Source organism: Falco biarmicus, chromosome 6 (assembly GCF_023638135.1).
Source record: "Falco biarmicus isolate bFalBia1 chromosome 6, bFalBia1.pri, whole genome shotgun sequence".
Lineage (NCBI taxonomy): Eukaryota > Metazoa > Chordata > Aves > Falconiformes > Falconidae > Falco > Falco biarmicus.
In genome coordinates, this window is record NC_079293.1 from 84,996,258 (window position 1) to 85,015,211 (window position 18,954).

Sequence of the window (18,954 nt, forward strand, 5' to 3'; positions counted from 1 at the left end):
AAGGGGCCGGGCCGAACAGGGCCAAGCCGCCTCACAGGGGCGGGGCTCGCGCCCTAGCGGGCTGCCTGCCCGCCCGCGCGGAGCATGCTGGGACTTGTAGTCCCCCGCCGGGGCGGAGCCAGTGCCCTGAGCGCGCGCTGCTTGAAAACCCTGAGCGGCTGCCGCGTGCCGCGGTTGAGCCGAGCGGAGCCGAGTCGGGCCGGGCCGGGTCGGGCCTCTCGTCGCTCCCCCAGCGAGGTACGGGCTGCCCAGCGCGCTGCGGCTGTTGGTGACCGTGTTCCCCCAGCCCGCCTCTCTCACTCTCTTCTCCGGGCGATGGCCCGCGTTGAGGGAGAGGGGCCGGCGGCGCCATGTGGGAGGCGGCCCCGAGCTGGGAGAGCTGCCGGAGACCCCTTCTCCCCCGGGCGGGTACAGGTCGCGGTGTGGCGCGGGGGGCATCGCTGAGGGCCCCTGAGGGGAACGGGGGATGGGAATGGGGGTGGGGAGGTGGGGCGTCGCTGCGGGCCCCTGAGGGGGGGAGGGGGGTCGCTGCGGGCCCCTGAGGGGAGCAGGGGAGAGGCGGCCCGCGGTCACGGCCGGCGGAAAGTGGGGGCGCCCCCCATGTCCCCGCTTCAGCCCAGCGCCCCGCCTGCAGCCTGACCTGAGGCTCCTCCACCTCTTCCGTGCCCACGCTTTTCGCTTTCCCCACTGCAGTTTAAGCCGCACCATGGGGATCCAGGGCCTGCTCCAGTTCATCAAGGAGGCTGCTGAGCCTGCTCACGTGAAGAAATACAAAGGGCAGGCGGTAGCGGTGGACACCTACTGCTGGCTGCACAAGGGCGCCTATACGTGTGCTGAAAAGCTGGCCCGAGGAGAGCCGACAGATCTGTAAGTCCTTCTTTCGGTCTCGGCCCTCTTATGAACCCAACATTTCATAGCTTGATGCCTCTTAAACTAAAGACTAGTTACAGGAGTTGTACTTCTTACTGTTGCTTCCAAATTCTCAGTCCCGGTTGAATTTTTTATGGAAATGAAAATGTTGGCTGTAAGTAAATAGCTTTCCAACTGTGCAAAATAAACATTAGAAGTATGTCATGGAAGAACAAACTGTAAAATATTTTCCATTAAAACACCAACAGTTAAGTGAGTTAGGTTTTTTCCAGCATTTCTTGCTTTCAGTTATGATATAATCTGATGAGATTCTATCGATGCTACTCATGCTTCGCATTTAATACTATTTTCAGGACCCTTACTTGTAAGAAGTGGTACTTTATAAATACTGCTGTGACAAAAGTTGTAATGATACCGAGGAATTCCAATAGATATGTTGTGCTCTGAATAAGGTGTAGAATTTTTTTTCTTAACATACTATTCTTTGTAAGACTAGCTTTTTAAATAACATGGATTTTTCACTTAGTTATATTTCTAAGGAAGGAAATTAACAGAAATTTTGGTCATATTTCAAGTTCAGCTTTGGAGCTTAGATTAGACTTGCAGAAGTTCTTACCCATCTGAAATACCGGGTTGAACTTTTTTTTTTCTTAAGTTTGACTATAGGCTTAGATGAAGATTAATCTTTATCTTTTCAGAAATAAAGCTGCACTGATTAGTCAAGATAAAACTTCACTTATGAAATTTTGATTAAATGTTTGATTTGAGGAGAGTTAGTGGTTTGCAAATGAATTAGTCTTCTAACTCCGGCTTCTGTTGATACGAAGAATGGTAGCATTTCATCCAACCCTGCTACCTGCTTTTGAAGATAGTAGAGATCCTTCAGAATCCTGAGACTAGGATACACTTCAGTTGAGAAAGAAATTGACTGGCAGGAGATACATTAATAGTCATAGGAAACTTGGAAATATTTGAATTTAACTACATGACTATTTTATGACCAGATCTTGTTTCTATGAATGTATTATTGCTGATCTTAGACGAGAGCTTTACCTATAGTAGAGAGTCCTTTCACGCTTTAAAATTTATCTGAACTGAGGTATTATATAGGTGCAATCCTGTCTTTCAAAAATCATAGTTATTTTTCAGTTTGTTTTGTAGCTCTAAAGCCAATTGCTTCAGTGCACATATCCTTAGATTCTGAGGGCTTGTAAGTCCCACTCTCCATCCCCTCCCTGTTCCCTGCTGGAAAGGTTGCTCTTGCTGTTTTAAGCAGCGTCCTTAAACAAATTTGATTTTTTTTTCCCCCCATTGAGTGTTATTGTAACGCACTTGATGTTTACATCAGCTATTAGATTTTAGTTCTGAGCTGCTGCTGAAATGATCTCATATGGATCTGTAGAAACAGGTAACGATATAAGAGGTCTGATGGAATACACAAAGTCTTGAATTCCCTACAAATATTTTGCTAAGGGTCAGGCTTGGAAGGCAGTGGAGGATTGGCTCCTGGACCATGCATCGTCTTCACTGTTAGTAAAATCTGAGCAACTGTCCTGTCTTTCGGAATATTTTCAGTACTGTGCCTGTATTTTTAGTATGGGAAGAGGTTTGCCCATCTCCATAGCATGTACCCACCATCTGGAGAGAAGAGTGGATAGCTACACAAAGTTTTAGTATCCTATCACTCCTCCCATTCTATAAAAGTTAATTTAGTCTGCCTTTCACAAGGCTTTGGGGAAAGACAACGTACTGTGCTCATTTGCCTCCTGTTTCCCTGGCCATTGTGAATTGAGTTGCTGAAACTAAAAAGAAGATCCATGTTTTAAGTTGCAAAGTTTTTGGCAGTGTTTGATTTTCTACATTAGGATCCAACAGAATTGTACTTGAGTTCTAATTTCATTTTGTGTAGGAGTAGGAAGCAGTCAGCCCAGTTCTGAGTTGGGAGATGGAGCGTTTATAATTAAAAAAAAAAAACCAAACCAAAAAACCCCAAACAAACAAAAAAAAAACCGCCAAAAAACAAAGCATGGAAGTGTTTTTACTCGTTTGTGGTCCTGGGGAAATACTTGGCCTATGAAGTTCCTTGAACAATAGTTAGCCCTAAACTTACAGCTCTCCTTTCCTGCAAACAGAAAATATGCAGTAGACTTTTACTTAACAATAAAGTTTATCTTTCTTTTCTTACTTTTGTTACTGTTGATGCAGTTATGTGGCTTTCTGTATGAAACTTGTTGATATGCTCCTCTCATTTGGAATTAAACCTATTTTGGTGTTTGATGGATGCACCCTACCTTCAAAGAAGGAAGTGGAAAAGGCCCGACGAGAGTGAGTACTGAAATGTATTGATTTGCAATCAAAACGGTATCTTTAATGCTACAATTTATTTTCAAAATTGAAAAACCTTGAACTTCAGCTAAGTAGTAATCTCTGGTAAACTTTCCTGCAATGTAGTACTATTTCACTTAATTTACATTTCAAAATCATACAAACCTCTTCTTAGAGGTTTTATTCCAAAAATAGAAATGCATTTCATAAATGAAAGCACTTTTATAAAGGAAGGAAGTAAACCTCAACGTTAGTTCCTGTAATGTATTAAAGTCTTTTAGTTTACCCACTCTTGTGATCTCGGGACAAAAATATTTCTTCCCAATATAATTGTATTTAAAAATAACACCACCTTCTTCATCTTTCTCTACAAATACTCAGATAAACCTTTTCAGTCTAGGAGTCGGGTCCTTATATAATGGGACTTCTCACTGAAGCGGGTGGGGTTTTTTAGTGGCTTTTATTTATAAATTCTCATGGGACATCTGATTCCTTCAGTGTGGAGAAAACAATTTCCAATACTTGAAGTAAATGATACCATCTGTCCTCTAAACCAATAAGTATCTTATGTCAGATACTCCCAAATTCTATTAAATCTTTTTTACTGCCACCTGAGAGTGGGTGCATCTCTTTTACACTGCTGATTTCAGTTCCTGAGTTGTTGCTGTTTTCTGAGAAAACAATATAAATTTCAATATGCCAATCTAATCATCCTTGTCAATAAAATGACTTTGTTATTCTAATGTTTTAAAAAGTTATGTAGTAGGACAGATTTGGGAAGGGTTTATCTGCAAAACATCCCCCTCCCCCCCCCCCGCCCCCCTTTTTCTACCTATCTTTCATAGCCCTTTCTGCTACTTGTTCTTTTAAGTGAAAAATAACCTGATTGGTGGATATTTTTCTTTCAGGAAGCGTCAAGCCAGTCTTCTGAAGGGCAAACAATTGTTGCAGGAAGGGAGACTGTCGGAAGCTAGGGAGTGTTTTGGGCGCAGTATAAATGTTACCCATTTTATGGCTCATGAAGTTATTAAAGTAAGTTGTCAGTGCTGTTGATAGCAACAGTTTGTAAAAAATCTGTGCAGTAGGTAGCATGTCTTACTCCTGCTTCATATGGTTCCCTCACTACCTCTTCTATGTAAGCAAGAAAAATATTTCCCCCTTAGCCTTTAATTGCCCTGCGTACATTGGATTGTTAGGCGCAATTAACAAACTTTAACTTCACTCAAGTTTATTATGTCCAGTTGCATAAACAATGATGATATGTCAATAGAAATACATCTCTTCCTACTGCTATGAACTGACTTTGATAATACCAACTGTTCTCATTTTTCTGCACAAAGACTAAACACAACTATTCTTTTTATTTTTTCCCTCCCAGTTAGTTCCTGAGAATAGACAACAGAAAAAATTTTGGCTGCTTAAAAACCTTTTCAGTAGATTTTTGCCATCCTTCCACTGCAACCATAGGATCTTTATCAAAATAGTATTACATTTGTTTCAGTGCTGTTTTCCTTGGTCCAGAATATAACTTGCATGAGTTTGAAGCTGGTGCCTGTGGTCAGGTGCCAGTAAGCATAGTATTACAGGCCACACAGGAAAGGTTGGATTTGTAAACTTGTCGTTGTAGGTTTAAGCTACTCGAAATTTCAGTTTTGAATACTAAATACCAGGCTTTGAGGGTGATGCGTGTATTGTTTAAAAAGATTGCGGTTTTAGTTTAAGGTAGATGTTCTTATGCTTTCAGATATCTTAAGGTAATTACTGAAAATTGATGCAAAGTACTTGTATGCTTCTTGTTTATATATAGGCTGCTCGAGCCCGGGGAGTTGATTGTATTGTTGCTCCGTATGAAGCTGATGCTCAGTTGGCTTATCTTAATAAGAGTGGCATGGTTCAAGCCATAATTACAGAAGACTCTGATCTTCTAGCTTTTGGGTGTAAAAAGGTATGGAAGAGAATACTAATAGCCTTTACCTCTCACTGATATCTTAAAAGCAGAGTTTGAAGTCGCCAAATATGTTTGATATATGGATTTACTATTCTACAGTAAATTGGGGATATGGAAGAGATGAGAATAGCACTTAGCCTCTGCTGTCTCTACCAAGTGCCACAAGCTAGTTTATATGAGTGAATATAAATATATATTATATATTTATATATAGTTTATATGAGTGAATATATATATATTGTTTTCAATTCCTCTTAATTTCAGGTGTTTCTGAAAATTGACAAGTTTGGAAATGGACTAGAAATCGATCAAGCTCGACTAGGAAATTGCAAGCAGCTTGGAAACGTATTTACAGAAGAGAAATTCCGCTACATGTGTATTCTTTCTGGTTGTGACTACCTCCCATCAATTCATGGAATTGGGTTAGGCAAAGCATGCAAGTTACTAAAATTAGCCAACAATCCAGATATTACAAAGGTGAAGTTGGTTTTGCTTTGTGTTGTTCTGGGAACCTATAGCAGTACACAGGAAATGAACACTGAATTCAAAATAAGAGGGGTTCTTGACTTTCTCCATTTTGAGGAGAATGCGAAAAGAAGTATTTTTTTTTACCTGTGCTTTCGAAGGATGCTGAGCTAAACTTACTAAAGTGATGAATCTATTATATATTTAATGAAATACGCCAAAGTTAACTTAATTGTTCTTATCCTTCAAGGGCGTATTCTATTTGAGGAGATAATTAAATTTTTGTAATGTTCTGAATATTTCCACCCCCCCTTATTACCTGTTCTTTCTTCTGTTTTTGCAGATCATTATTAGAACTGTTAATTGAACTGTTACTTTAGCATAAGGGTGCTTTTATCTGTGTGTGGAATGGGCAGGGATTGGGAATATTATTTGATTCCCATTTTCATTTAATTACATATGGATACAGATATTTATATAGTAAAAACATTATGGAAGAAAAGTTTCATATGGTGCAAAAAAAAAGAAATAAGGTAAGCTTGGTGTTGGGGGTTTTTTTCCTATCCAATGTATGAAATGAAAACAAATCTAGTATTAGGAAATACAGAGACTAAGAGAGTAGGAATAACTTCTGTGTAGATAGTAAGGAGGAAGAGAGATTTTTAAGAGCTATTAAGAAAAATATCTTACATAGCTGTCCTGGAGGCATGTAAATCTAATCCAGAAAAGTGTTTAAATATGCACTCTAACTTACTGTATCTTCTTTAAGTTACTTTTATGCTTTAGCCTTTTTTTCTCTCTCACAGGCTGTACTCAAAGAACTACAGTTTTGAGTTTAAAATATTTTGTATTGTGTAAAGCAGGCATTGAAGCACTAGTTTGGTTGCCTTTTGTTGGAAGTAAAAGGAGAATTTTGAACTTTTTCCATACAAATCATTATTTACTTTTAAAAATATCTCTTTTTGAGCAAAATGCTAGTATTTAATAATTTAAAAAGCTTTTCACTTAATTTGTCATGTAATTTGTCACTGCAATTTTCTATTTATTTATTGGACAAGAGAGTTAAATGCTGTTATTCATGTGATTGCAAGTAACTTGAGAGTGGGAAAATAATGTACAACACTTTTTCCTCTTTCCTTTCCCTGTTGAAGTTGAATCTGCCTTTTGTAACAGGATACATACTTCATTTAATTACAAGTCAAGACATTTTGAAATGTATTTAACCTTTTGTGTAATGTGTTTAAATGAAACAGACCAGCATTTTTTTTTTTACAGGTTATTAAGAAAATGGGGCAATACTTGAAGATGAATATAACAGTACCAGAAGAATACATACAGGGTTTTATGCGAGCCAATAATACGTTCCTTTATCAGCTAGTTTTTGATCCTGTCAACAGAAAATTAGTTCCTCTGAATCCATATGGGGATGATATTGATCCAGAAACGCTAATTTATGCAGGACGGTATCCTTTGTGTTGAAACAGCAGAGTGAGGAAAGAAGGATGAGCAGATGTGGTGTCTTATACTTTTCATTGTGTCTGTGGTGTACTTTACGGGTTTTTTTCATTGTATGTCAGCAGTTGACTACAGCCTGGCTTTGTTGCAATCTTAGGAAGTTGGGGGTTTACTTCTTTTCTTTTGCTCTGATTTTAATTTTAAAAACTGCAGGGGGTAACAGAGTGACCTATCATTGATACAGTGTTTTAAGCAGAAGTTACTGCTGCTCTTTGGTGTTTTTGTTTTGAGTTTTTTATAGAAAACAACTCATTAAATACAGGCTACATTTAACCTTTTTTAATCACTTTATGACAGTCTTTTAGTTTCTGCCTGTGTTAAGTGTGTTATCTCTGCTATTTTAATTCTTGCAATCTGTGTTTTACTCACTCCCTAATCTAAGCACATCCTGTTTTACTGGATGTGTCTTCCTATAGAATATATGAAGTAGCATTTTGTTGCACTCATGCAGCATAAACTCAGCACGGAAGATCAGGAAAATGAAGAGAAGGGGGACTGCTGAAGTAGTTACTAGATTTGTATGTTCCTCAAGCCACCTAATCTCTGGCATTTCTGAAATTAGGAAGGAGAAAGATGGTAACTTTCCTGCTGCTGATTGACAGTTTTCCTTTTGACTTTTGTTATTTGCCAAGCACTGCAGATCTATTACAATTGCTGTTGAATCAGATTGAGCCGTGAGTAGTAGTATTAATGCTTTTAGTTGATATTCTAACAATGCTTTTTAGCAAAATGGGAAACAGCTAGTCTAACTTTCATGCTACAGTGCTTGAGATTTAATGCAATATTCAGATATTTTCCTTTAATATGATGGAAACAGACATTTTGGTGATGATACTGCTTTTCAGATTGCCGTTGGCAACATTGATATTGATACAATGGAACAAATTGATAATTATAACCCTGACACTGCACAGGTAACGGCTTTGTTCTGAAGTTATGTATTAAGGTTTTGATGTGGGTCTGCACGTTCATGGAGAAACATGATTGAATGTTATCCACAACTGACTTGGCAGTGAAAGATACACTGCTATAATAGAAACTATATGTTCCTATGCACATATTTCTCATTCCTTGTACAGGTAAAATCTTACTTTCATGACATCTGACTTTGTCTGTTTTACTTTCAGACTTTTTTGATAAGTCCTTAATACTATTGACAGAAGTAACTGATTTAAAAATAAAATTCTCAGAGACTTGGATTCTTCCAAGTATGTAACTCTGAAGAAAGTATTTTCCCAAATGAAGTTTTCAGAGTAGATATAAAATTAAAACTTTGAATTTTGTTTGAGATGAGTTGTTAGTCACTTGCACCATATGGGGATGTCATGGCAGTGCAAAAAGAAAATAATTTGTATAAAAAGCATGAAAAATGTGGGAATACGAAATAAAATGTTTGTGTAGAGTATGTCACTAGTTGTGCAAATGTCAAAATGTCCTTATATGCTAAATCAGGAAATGATATATAGAAAACAAAACTACAAACCTATGCCTTGTTTTTTAATAATTTTTTTTTTTAGTCTGTGCAGCAGAGAAGTAGTGGCTGGAATGACAGATGTGCTAATCATGTAAATAGCATTTGGAGCAGAGACTACAAGTTTGGCTGTAATGCAGATACCGTTCCTCATAAAATACATTTGCTAGAGAAACCAACAACCAAAGGCATGGAGAAGATAATTAGTGTGAAAGGGCTAAAACTTCCAGGCAAAGAGCTCTTGGCAAAAAGGCTGAGGAGTGGTATGTTTTTATTAAAATAAGTATATAAATAACATAGAAGGCCGCGGGGAAAGAAATTATTTTTGTCTTGGACTTGATGGCATGAGGTTTCAGAGGCCTGACTCTGATTGTATTCTGTTTCAAAAAGTTACAAGCCTAACAAGCCATAATATTAAAACATACATAATGATTAAAGATGGCAGTAAACTTTCAGCAGGAGTTATTTTAACTGTCTTTAATTTCTAGAAAACTTTGTTGTTTTCCATTTTAAGTTGACATATTTAATACCATCTGGTATATTTTTAGATATATGTGGTTTTCATTTCCATCTTATAATGGCTTGTGAAGAAATGAAAATAGCCTGTTTTTCTTAGAGCCAGTATTTGGCTAAACAGAAGATTTAAGAATGTATTCTGTAATCTTCTAACACAGTGCTGCCTGTATCCCCTGCCCTGTATAGGTATTCTTTACTCCAACTTTCTCACTTTTTGTAGTAAATCTATGCTATCTTGTCTTCTACACCATTAAGTTACATGTGTTGAAATAAACCGTGGGCTTGTAATAGACAGGGTACTATGCTCTTTTACTTCCTTTTCTGATTATGCTACTAAGGCTCTTTTTTTGCCTCTGTTACTACTGATGTCTTCCTGCTCCCTGCTTCATCAAAATTTGTAGTTAGTTTAGAAACCTGCCTTTAAATCAAATCTAGTTTTGCTTTCAAATGGTTTAAAAAAAACCAAACAAGACAAAACACAGACCCAAACAATCATCGCGTTTCATTTCAGCTATTCTGCCTTCACTCCATCTATCTTTTCACAGAAAGTTTCTTTTAAGGCTATGTACTAGAAAACAACTTTGTTAAAGGCTTCTGAACTGTAATGTCAAGAATGCTCCTACCAGACCTTACTAAGATTAAGTTTGTGAGCATAAATATGTAATGCTCAATAGTCTCATAACTGGTTAATTCTAGAACATGCTTCTACAGTGATGCTTAAACTGTCTTTATATTTAGAAGAAATCACGGATGGAGATCTGTTGAGCCAATACTCATTTTCAACAGCAAAAAAAGTCAAGAAGGAAAGTGATCATGACAGTCAAGCCCAGAAGAGTGTCTCAGCAATACAAAGCCTTGATTCTTCAGGGGATTCTGTCACTCAAAGCTCTGACTCCCTGCCCAGAGTTAGAAATAAATTTGCTTCCTTTCTACAAAGGAAAAACAAGGAGAAGGATGCTGTAGTTGTTCCAGGAACAAGAAGCAGGTATGCTTGTGTCACATACTAAGTAGCAAAATAACTATTCACTGCCCTGGTTGCTGACATAGCATTTTTCTCATTTTTAGTATTCAGGTTATGTCAGACTTGTTTTATGCAACTGTATTAATACACCTGAGCTGAGATGGAGACCCCTTTGTGCTAGGCATGATATCTATGTGTGACATAGATTAAATAATGTAAAATTTTTTACTGCAGAAATGAAGACTGTAGGACTATTCAATACAGTCTAGCTTCTGGGTATTAAAATTAATTGGGAATTAGCCATATTTCCTTTCCAGGTAAAGACCATATGATAATTCTTAAAAAAAAAAAAAAAAAAGTAGCTGCTTTGTGCCAAGTATGTAAGCAGTTAGTGAATGTGTTGCATACTGTACAACAGCTATCTATTCTTATCCCCTCCTATTCAGCTGATGCTCCTTATCTCTGCACCAGCACTTTGAGAAGAGGGACTTCAGGTCTGTTAGGGTTTTTTTTGGCTGTGTTTTGTTGGCTATGTAGGCTTTTTGGTGGCATTTGGCCACAGCTACTTGAATTTTGTTTTACAAAATGTTATCACAATTATGGCTCTTACTTTGTAATTTTTATCTAAAATAATTTGAATGTTTTAGAGCAGTATAATTTTACAGAACAGTCTTCAAACTGATGTTCTTTAGCATTAAGGCACGCCTTCCTGAGCTGAAAGTTGTTATGTTGCATCAAAAATTAAGAGTTTTTCAGTGATGGTAGGTTATGCTCAGTTTCTTAAAACACTCTGACTTGCACTTACTCTTAGGAGTTGCTGCTATAGCATGGAAGAACTAGATGGGTTCTAGCTTCCTTGAAAAGAGGTGCTTAACTACTATTTAGCTTTGTGATAATTCATGAATATTTTTAAATTTCATAAGATTCCTAGGTGTTTCTCCTCAGATGAAGAACCTTGTTATTTTTTCAGTCAATGAATGACGTGTTTACAGATGCTTTTTTCTTTTTTTTTTTTTTTGTTACCAGTTAAATGCCTCTCTGAGGGACTAGGACTTTGCCCATTGTTAAAATAATTTGTGTCTAAGTGCACTTAAAAACAAAAAAAAGTTGATGGGCAGAGACAACTATTGTTTTTTCAAGTTTATATACTTAATTGCAGTAACTTTCTTCTCCTTTGCCTTTACCTTTTTTTTTTTTAGGTTTTTCTTCAATGATGCAATTATCTTTGATGTTAGAGCAGAGAAGGATGATCGTGATGTAATTCGAGATGTTGAACAGGATTGCCAGGAACAGGAAGTAAAACATGTAGCAGATGATGTTTCTCAGTTTTCAGAAACTGAAAAATCAACAAGGACTGTCTTTACACCTCCTGGAGAAATGCAGAAAAACTGCTTTCAGTGGTTGAGCAGCCCTGTAAATAATTCAGAAAATCCTGGTCCATCTCATACTGTATGTTCACAGCAGTTTCACCAACAGAGAAGCAACTGTGTGGTATCCCAGGAAGATCAGAGTAATGGGGTACAAGTGGAGAGTGAGGCAGTGTGTGGCAAATTAGAGGAAGAATCCTCCACCTTAACAGAACTGGAACAGTCATCAGAGTCTCAAAGGTCTCGGGAGCCGTCAGAATGCAGTTTGGAGTCTTCAGAAACACTGCAAGTCCAACTGAACAACAGTTCAGATAGAGAAGTAAGAAAACTAGGCACTGTTTCAGCATTTGCTTTCACTTTAAATTATAAAAGAAATCAGGCAGCGAAGTCTTTTCTTCAAAGTGATACCCTACAGATTATGTAGGTTGTGCTAACAAAACTTGTCAGTGCTTAACATAGTTGTGTAGAATGGAATGGCTAACTCGCGTAAATCAAATCTGTTCTCTGGGTTTTGTTTGTCTTCAGTCTTTTCACTGCTATCACTACAGGGAGTCATAAAAAACCAAAATCAACCAAACAAAAAAGCACCAAAACCCCAAAACTGGTTGGTGTTCTCGGCTTTTGTTAGTCCCTGAAGAGGTCCTTTCAGAAAGCATGCGTGTGGCACCATTAGTGTTGCCTGCTGAAAATAAGCCCAGGTTTTTGTGTAAGTTCCTAGAACTGTTGAAAACTTTATACCTTATAAAGAATATATGTGTAGATATAAAAATATGCATGGGGAGGGGAAACCCAAACTGTTTTAAACCAAATGAATTTTCTCTTGATGAAGGTATCTGACTCCAGTTTAAAACTGGCTGATGATCAATGTGCTCGGTCTCCAGTATTTTCTGCTGTTCAAACTGACAGAAAAAATACAGTCATAAAGACGAAGGTAAGAATTCTTTTAAGTTTACTATAAGCTTTATTAAACTCTGAAAATCAGTTTTTGCTTTCTGTTAGTTCATTCTGGAACTCTTAATGAGAGAGTCTTGAGCAATGCACATGCTGGCAAGAGAAAACTTTATTCTTGGTCATCTATACCAGAGCTGAGATTAACTATTACCATGCCACTTATAAGTGATATCACAGCTACAACTTATTTGGGCATTTTAAACACTTCAGTATAAAATCGGAAGCCCCACTATGGCAAAAAACTGATTTTCTTCAGGCATGCTAAATATACAGGGTTTATGACGTGAATTGTAGTCATGTTCATAATTGAGATACAGTCACAAGATACAACATCATTTCATTGCTTGTCAATAAATCTGCTAGTTTAGCAGTCTCCTTCCACTTTGGCTAGAAAAAGCATGTTCAGATTTCAAAATCTGGAAAGGTTTTAGTCAACTGTTCTTGTTTAATTGTTTTAGTTAAAAGCTTTTTTAGACACTAATGAATCAGTATGGAGGGACAGTCAGTTTTCCTTCAGGGCCTGCATTTCAGTTACTTTTCCTGTTGGCTGGGCACCTGTATATAGATGTATGTGGCTGCTTAGACATCTAAGATTAGACTTATGTCCCTTGTCTTTGACATTTCTAAGAGCTTTGCCTGTTGGCCTAGCTTACAAAACTTCTAAGATCTTAACAGCTAAAAGTGTTCTAACTCCTTAGGTGTTATCACTAGAATTAGCCAAAAGATGAGTGAGTCAAAGGAAGATGCTTTCATCCTTTCTTGTACACCCCTACTAACTTCTTTCTCGCAGTCACAGTAAAAATCGTCTCTGTTCAAGAATGGCGTGTGTTTTGTGTAATAGTGGCATCTTGTGGTTATTGTTAGTAACTGATGTTTTAAGCTGGAATTCAAACATTTTTATTTCAGAAGACTCAAATATAAAAACTGATGCTTTTTCATTAGATCAGCATTTTGCCTGCTTCTCCTGAGCAAAACTGAGCAATAAAACGAAATCAGCCTGGGTTTGAGAATTTTATTACTTTGTTTTTAAGAATGTAGTTAATATGTTTTACTTACTGTTTTGCTCACCCTAAAGGTATATTGGGAGAATTAATAGATTAAATATTGGGGATACACAGAACGGAAGTACTGAGACAATATAAGCATTGTATAAAAATGAATTTTCAGGATGCTTGGAGTTCTTCAGACAATAAGAATCTGCTGAAAAATCTGTAAGAACAGTAGGGTTAGTTACTAGCAAATGGCTAGTAGGAGAGCTTCTGTCACTTATTTTCTTGGCCCTGCATTCCCCCTACTTCCTTTATGTGCTGGTAGTAATACTTACAATGAGTTGGACCGGAAAACTGTCACGTTAGTTTTCAGCCAGGTCAACAATAACCGAAAGGATCATATTGGAATTCAAGCCCACACAGATTCTCAGGCTCACATGAGTTGTAGCACCAATGAGACTGTTGGAACAAGTAGCCAGAATTGAAGAGGGAGGAGGTGGAAAGAGAGAGAGTACCACTTTTGGCTAAATTTTCCCTTAGGATTGCTTATTGCAAGTGCAAAACAAGAGAAATCTTTACTGGTGTTACATACAGTAAAAGATACTGAAGAGAATGAGTTCCAGATCTAGGAAAGAAGCAGTCAATCACTTCAAACACTAGTTATTCTGATTTTGGTAAGCTGAATAACATAGCTGATCTGCACAGAAATTTAATAATTGGGGGAGGCAATGTGGGGAAGCTGCAACTCTTACAATAGTTCTAATCCAAAATACGAAGTGCTTAGTTAGTCAATTCTAATATCAAAGTGAATAGAAGTTTTTCTCTAACAGAGGCCTATAATGAGCCCTCAGGGACCTTGTAGTTTTTCCTGTGATAGGATGCTAGCTGTGGTTTTCACTGCTAATTATTTTCCATAATTGCTATGAGCCCAGCAAAGAGGCTAATTTTGACAAAATAAACGAGCAATCTGCTCTGGTTTTAAAGTTTCTTAGTGGGCGTTCAACGTGCAGCTTTGCCTACTTTGCGATTAGTTAAGTTATAACTCTGTAATTCAGTACCACAAAGAAATATAGGTTATGGGTGACTTCACATATGTTGCAAAATGGCTGAAGCAATAAATAAACAGCAAAACACTACAAAGCAGGGAGTTCCAGGATTTTATTTTTATTCTTCCCAGTATTCTTGTTTAAAGTGTAGGCTAAAAGATGAAACTTTTCTTCCCGAAGTTTTACTTGTGATTCTGAGACCTGCTTAGTCTATTTGGGTAGAAACAATGTCATTTCAATAAAAAACTATATAACAAGTGTGTGGTGTGTGTGGTAGGGAGATGACAAAATGCCACGTTTTGGAAAGAACAGAGGTAAGAGTTCTTTTTGAAGAACAGGTTGCCAATATCTTTTATACCAAGATAAAAGTCTTGGGTGATCAATAGCAAATACTTCGATGAGGAAGAGCTATTTGCATTAGTTAAGTGAGGCACCTGAGGTAGGCAGAGCTGTGCCATCTTCTAAAGATGATCCAGCAAAACAGGGAAGATTATTCATTTAAAGTAAAATGCTTCATTTTAACATTATCTAAATAGGTTGTAAGTAATACTTATATTTCCTAGGTGTCCTAAACTAATCTTAAGTAGCCAACTGTAAAATAAGAGCTTCTTACAACTGTAGACAGTCACCATCTCTTCTGCAGGTATTTTGATAATTATGTTTTGGTCCTCATAACAGACAAAAGCTAATATAGCAGGCTAGAAGTGAGTGATCACTTAAAAGCTGGTCATTGCGAGTAGTTCATGTTCTACAACAAAGTGACAGAATGGCTCAAATAGTAAAACATTCTAGTGCTTCTGAACTGCTGCTTCCCACAAAACTGGGGAAAGCGATAAGTGTATGTAATAGAGAAAAAAAAGTAATGGAAAATATGAATAGGGCATTTGTGGCTTTTTGCCACTAGTGAACTTACTTGGCAAAGAAAGTTTTAATTTTGTTTAAAAGTGCATTTCATGTATTATTGTGCTACGATTATGCACGTATAGTACAAACAGGAATTGTACTGATTAAGTAGTACAGAATTAAATAGAAAAATAGAATTGTAGTGATTAAATAGCAATAGGTACAACTTCTGGTTTATGAAATGTGTTAGGCTACTTGCAGGAAAAAATCTTGCAGACTGGGCTTCAGTGTTTTTCTTCTGTTAGGATAAACTTACTACTTTTTGTGCATGAAGTTGGAGAAGGTAAAAATTAACAACATTGTATCCATATTAGGAAGTGTGATAGCAGTCTGAACAGCTGGCAGCCAGTTAGCGTGATATTGACCCCAGAAAAATGACAGAAATACAAATGACTGTGGTTAGGGATGAGAATGTGACGTATAGAAGTCACACTGACTGACCTAATTATATTAATTTGGTCATGTCAATTTGAGTTTTATGTACTTGTAAATATGAAAAAAACCCAACAGATTCAGTGCTTGAAACTGATAAGTGAATTAAAAATGAGGCACACATTTTTTTTTTTTAATAACAGGGGTGGTGAAGAGCTAGAATAAATTATATGATGAAGTAATGTATTTTTCTTTTAATTGACGTGGTCAAACTTAAGACTGGTTGCATTTGAGAGAGAGATTCTGGCCAAGAACAGCAGGTTTGAGTTTCAAGTACTGAAACTGGTTCAGCTAGAGGTCTGATGATCCTTGGAATAAACATACTGATATCTGTGCTCTGCTTATGACTCCATTTTTTGTGAAATCTAAGTATCACAAAGTGATACCCGAGTAGCTTCTCTTAAAAATCTGAAAGTTGATATTAAAGAGTTTTTGTTGTGCTCTCATATAAACAGATGAGAAAATAAATATTCAATGACTTTAAAAACTGCATTCAAAACAAATGTGTATTTGCCTTCTCTTAGAATACAAATACCTATGGAAACCAGTTTGCCAGTCCTTACAGCTGCATTATGTCTAATTATATTCCAGATGCTACTTTTTAGATTAGTGAAGCTATCTAAATATACCTTGTTGTGGCAATTCAGATTGCATTATCTCACCATAACGTAAAGCACTTTATTTCTTTATTATAAGCTTTGCAGCATAATATCTGTTATGTACAGGTTGTTGTTTTAACCATTTGTACTGTAATATTAAAATCTCACAGGTTCCTGGCTTACGTAAATCCAGTTGTATAGGGTCACATATTGTAACAAAGCTCAAGCCATTGATACCAGCTAAGGTAAGCGGATTAAGCAGGAAGCTGTCACCTGTGCAGAAGAGAAATCACTGCGATGCTGAAAATAAGCTGGGACTGCAAGATGCCATTAGCGAACTCCGCAAGAACTTCCAGTTTAAAAGGTGAGTTGCTTTAACACCGTGCTTGGTACCATGTATACCTTTTTCCCAAAGAAACAAATTTCAAAGCAGATTGTACATGTCTCCACACAATTCAATAAAGATAACAGCTTAAGATGGATATTTTCTACATAGAATTTTTAATTTTCTAGGCTTGATATAACCATGAAGTACGATTTGTGGTAAATATGCTCTTCCAATTACTTTTTTTCTTTCTAACTAGGAAAACCTCTCTGCTAAAATACATTTACTGAAGTAGTGCATTTAGTTTAACATAATTTAGATGAAAATTATCATTGTTTGACGTCAAATACCAAAAGGCATTTCTTGGTCTAAATGCAAAAGCTGCATAAAAGTTGCCACACTTAACTGAATACAAGGTTGTTCCTACTTAATTTGGTGCCTCTCACATTTTGTGGTGACTGTCAGAACTGTTCTCTTTTCAAGATGATGGCGAATTAATGGAATATTTCTGTTCGCTGAAGTCTCTGGTTACAAGAGACATTTTTGTGCATTATAAAATGCTGCTGTTTTCCCTTGGGCAGATGACTTGGCTAACTTGACATTTCTGCAAATATCTTCAAGGTTTGAACTTGAAGGACAATGATATTAAAAAAACAACCAAACGAAAAAATAAACACCCCCCCAAAAGTCTAGATATTCTAAATTAACACTATTTCCATGGGCTCAGGTAAAAACTTCTGGTGGCAAAGCTTTCCCGCCTCCAAGTAGCAACCTCAACTTAAAATTTATTATTTAAATAAGACCTAGTTATTTAAAACTGAAACCAAATGTGAGTAGGAGAAAAATATTCTTTTTGTACTAAGTAGTAAATGTGAGGCTGGTAAGCACGTGTTAAGTCAGATGAATAAATTTTAGTAAGTTTGGGCCTTATAGTAGGTTATTACAAATATAGAACTGATTTCTATTTAAAAAATATTACTTGCTCTATTAACATTTCTCAAGTTATATTATGCTCTCAATGCAGGTTAAGAATGACAGTTTCAAAGAGGAATTGAAAGTGCTTGTGTATGTATTGCTTGATCCCTATTTGGGAATGTCTGACCAGGGTTGTTCACAGGGAGAAAATTCATGTATTTTGTTTTATCAGAATACAGGCAGAAAGAACAGAGTGAGCCTAGATGGCACTCTGTTACTTTTCTCTGCTAATTATTGCAAGAGTTAGCTCCCAACATCCACATTTTATTCATCCAGTTTTGGCTGGACTGTAACTTCTGTGTATATACTGGGGATATATATTTTTGTATATATTATTTATGTAAGTGAAGTACTTTTAATATTAGCTTTTAAGGGATTCTTCATTTATTTCACAAAATTTTTTTTCTCACTACCAGGACTCGCTTAGCTCTGAGTATTGTTTATGGTTTTTTCAGATATTAAGATGTTTCTAAATTAGCCTTGTCTCGAGAATTACATTGTCTGATGGCAAATAAATCATGTGGGACACTAATCTGTTCTAATGTCAAGACTTGGGGGATATATATGAAACTAGTTACTCGGAAGACTTCGATGTTTAATGAAGCACGTACAATCCAGAGTGGAATGGGGGTACATATGGTCTTTCAAATATGAAGCTAATAGCTATCATTCTGTCACAGGATAACTGGAACAGTTGAAACCAATTTAGCGAAGTTGTGCAGTTGTAGTGAAATCGAAATTAAACCCTTCCATTACAGATTTTTATCTTGGGTTTATTTATAGGTGAGGGGATAGTTAGGTGAGATGTCTTGCTTTGTTTTAACCCTTGTGTTCTTACAGGCCTGTGATTAGAAACATATAATATCATAACATTCTTGGGGTTTGTTTTGTCTTTGTTTTTTTGTGCAGAGAGTATGAAAAAATTCCTTCTTGTAAAAAGTCAGATCCGTTATCTCCAATCAAAGATAATATACAGCTCACTCCAGAAACAGAAGACATCTTTAATCATCTGGAACACAGTCATGTTCAGAGAGCTATATTCCAATGAACTGCATGCTGTGCACAATGGGATGCATTTTTAATCGTTGTCAAAACTTACCTTCTGGATATTTCATCAATATAGAAAAGATGCTTTGAAAACCACCTATGTATTTTAGTCTGACTAGTGATTTATCATCTTTTATAAAAGCTTGAATAGAAAGGTACAGGTCTATACTGACTGAAATAAAATCTTTTAGATACCTGTGTTCTCTCATTCAAAGTTCTCATGCCAAACCTTTGTCCAAACCTTTTTCA

General features: G+C 36.9%; 1 protein-coding gene across 2 annotated transcripts; it reads left to right on the top strand.

Annotated features, from left to right (window-relative positions):
* Window positions 1-169: 169 nt before the first annotated feature.
* On the top strand, window positions 170-18,899 carry EXO1 (exonuclease 1). Of its 2 annotated transcripts, none has more exons than XM_056344010.1 (14): window positions 170-193; window positions 694-867; window positions 3,076-3,195; window positions 4,104-4,227; window positions 5,003-5,140; window positions 5,408-5,620; window positions 6,884-7,071; window positions 7,941-8,037; window positions 8,641-8,857; window positions 9,849-10,095; window positions 11,271-11,757; window positions 12,268-12,369; window positions 16,529-16,722; window positions 18,568-18,899. In XM_056344010.1, the coding sequence occupies exons 2-14, from the start codon at window positions 707-709 to the stop codon at window positions 18,704-18,706; spliced, it is 2,427 nt and encodes an 808-aa protein (XP_056199985.1). In that variant the 5' UTR covers window positions 170-193; window positions 694-706; the 3' UTR covers window positions 18,707-18,899. The 2 variants fall into 2 exon arrangements, with proteins under 2 accessions (XP_056199985.1, XP_056199986.1); XM_056344011.1 differs by lacking the exon at window positions 170-193 and adding an exon at window positions 386-408.
* The last annotated feature ends 55 nt before the right edge of the window (window positions 18,900-18,954 follow it).

Coding starts and splice junctions, on each gene's coding strand:
- EXO1 (XM_056344010.1), top strand. CDS start 707: ATGGGGATCCAGGGCCTGCTCCAGTTCATCAAGGAGGCTGCTGAGCCT. Junction 8,038..8,640: donor ATAACCCTGACACTGCACAG/GTAACGGCTTTG, acceptor TTTTTTTTTTAG/TCTGTGCAGCAGAGAAGTAG. Junction 16,723..18,567: donor AAGAACTTCCAGTTTAAAAG/GTGAGTTGCTTT, acceptor TTTTTTGTGCAG/AGAGTATGAAAAAATTCCTT.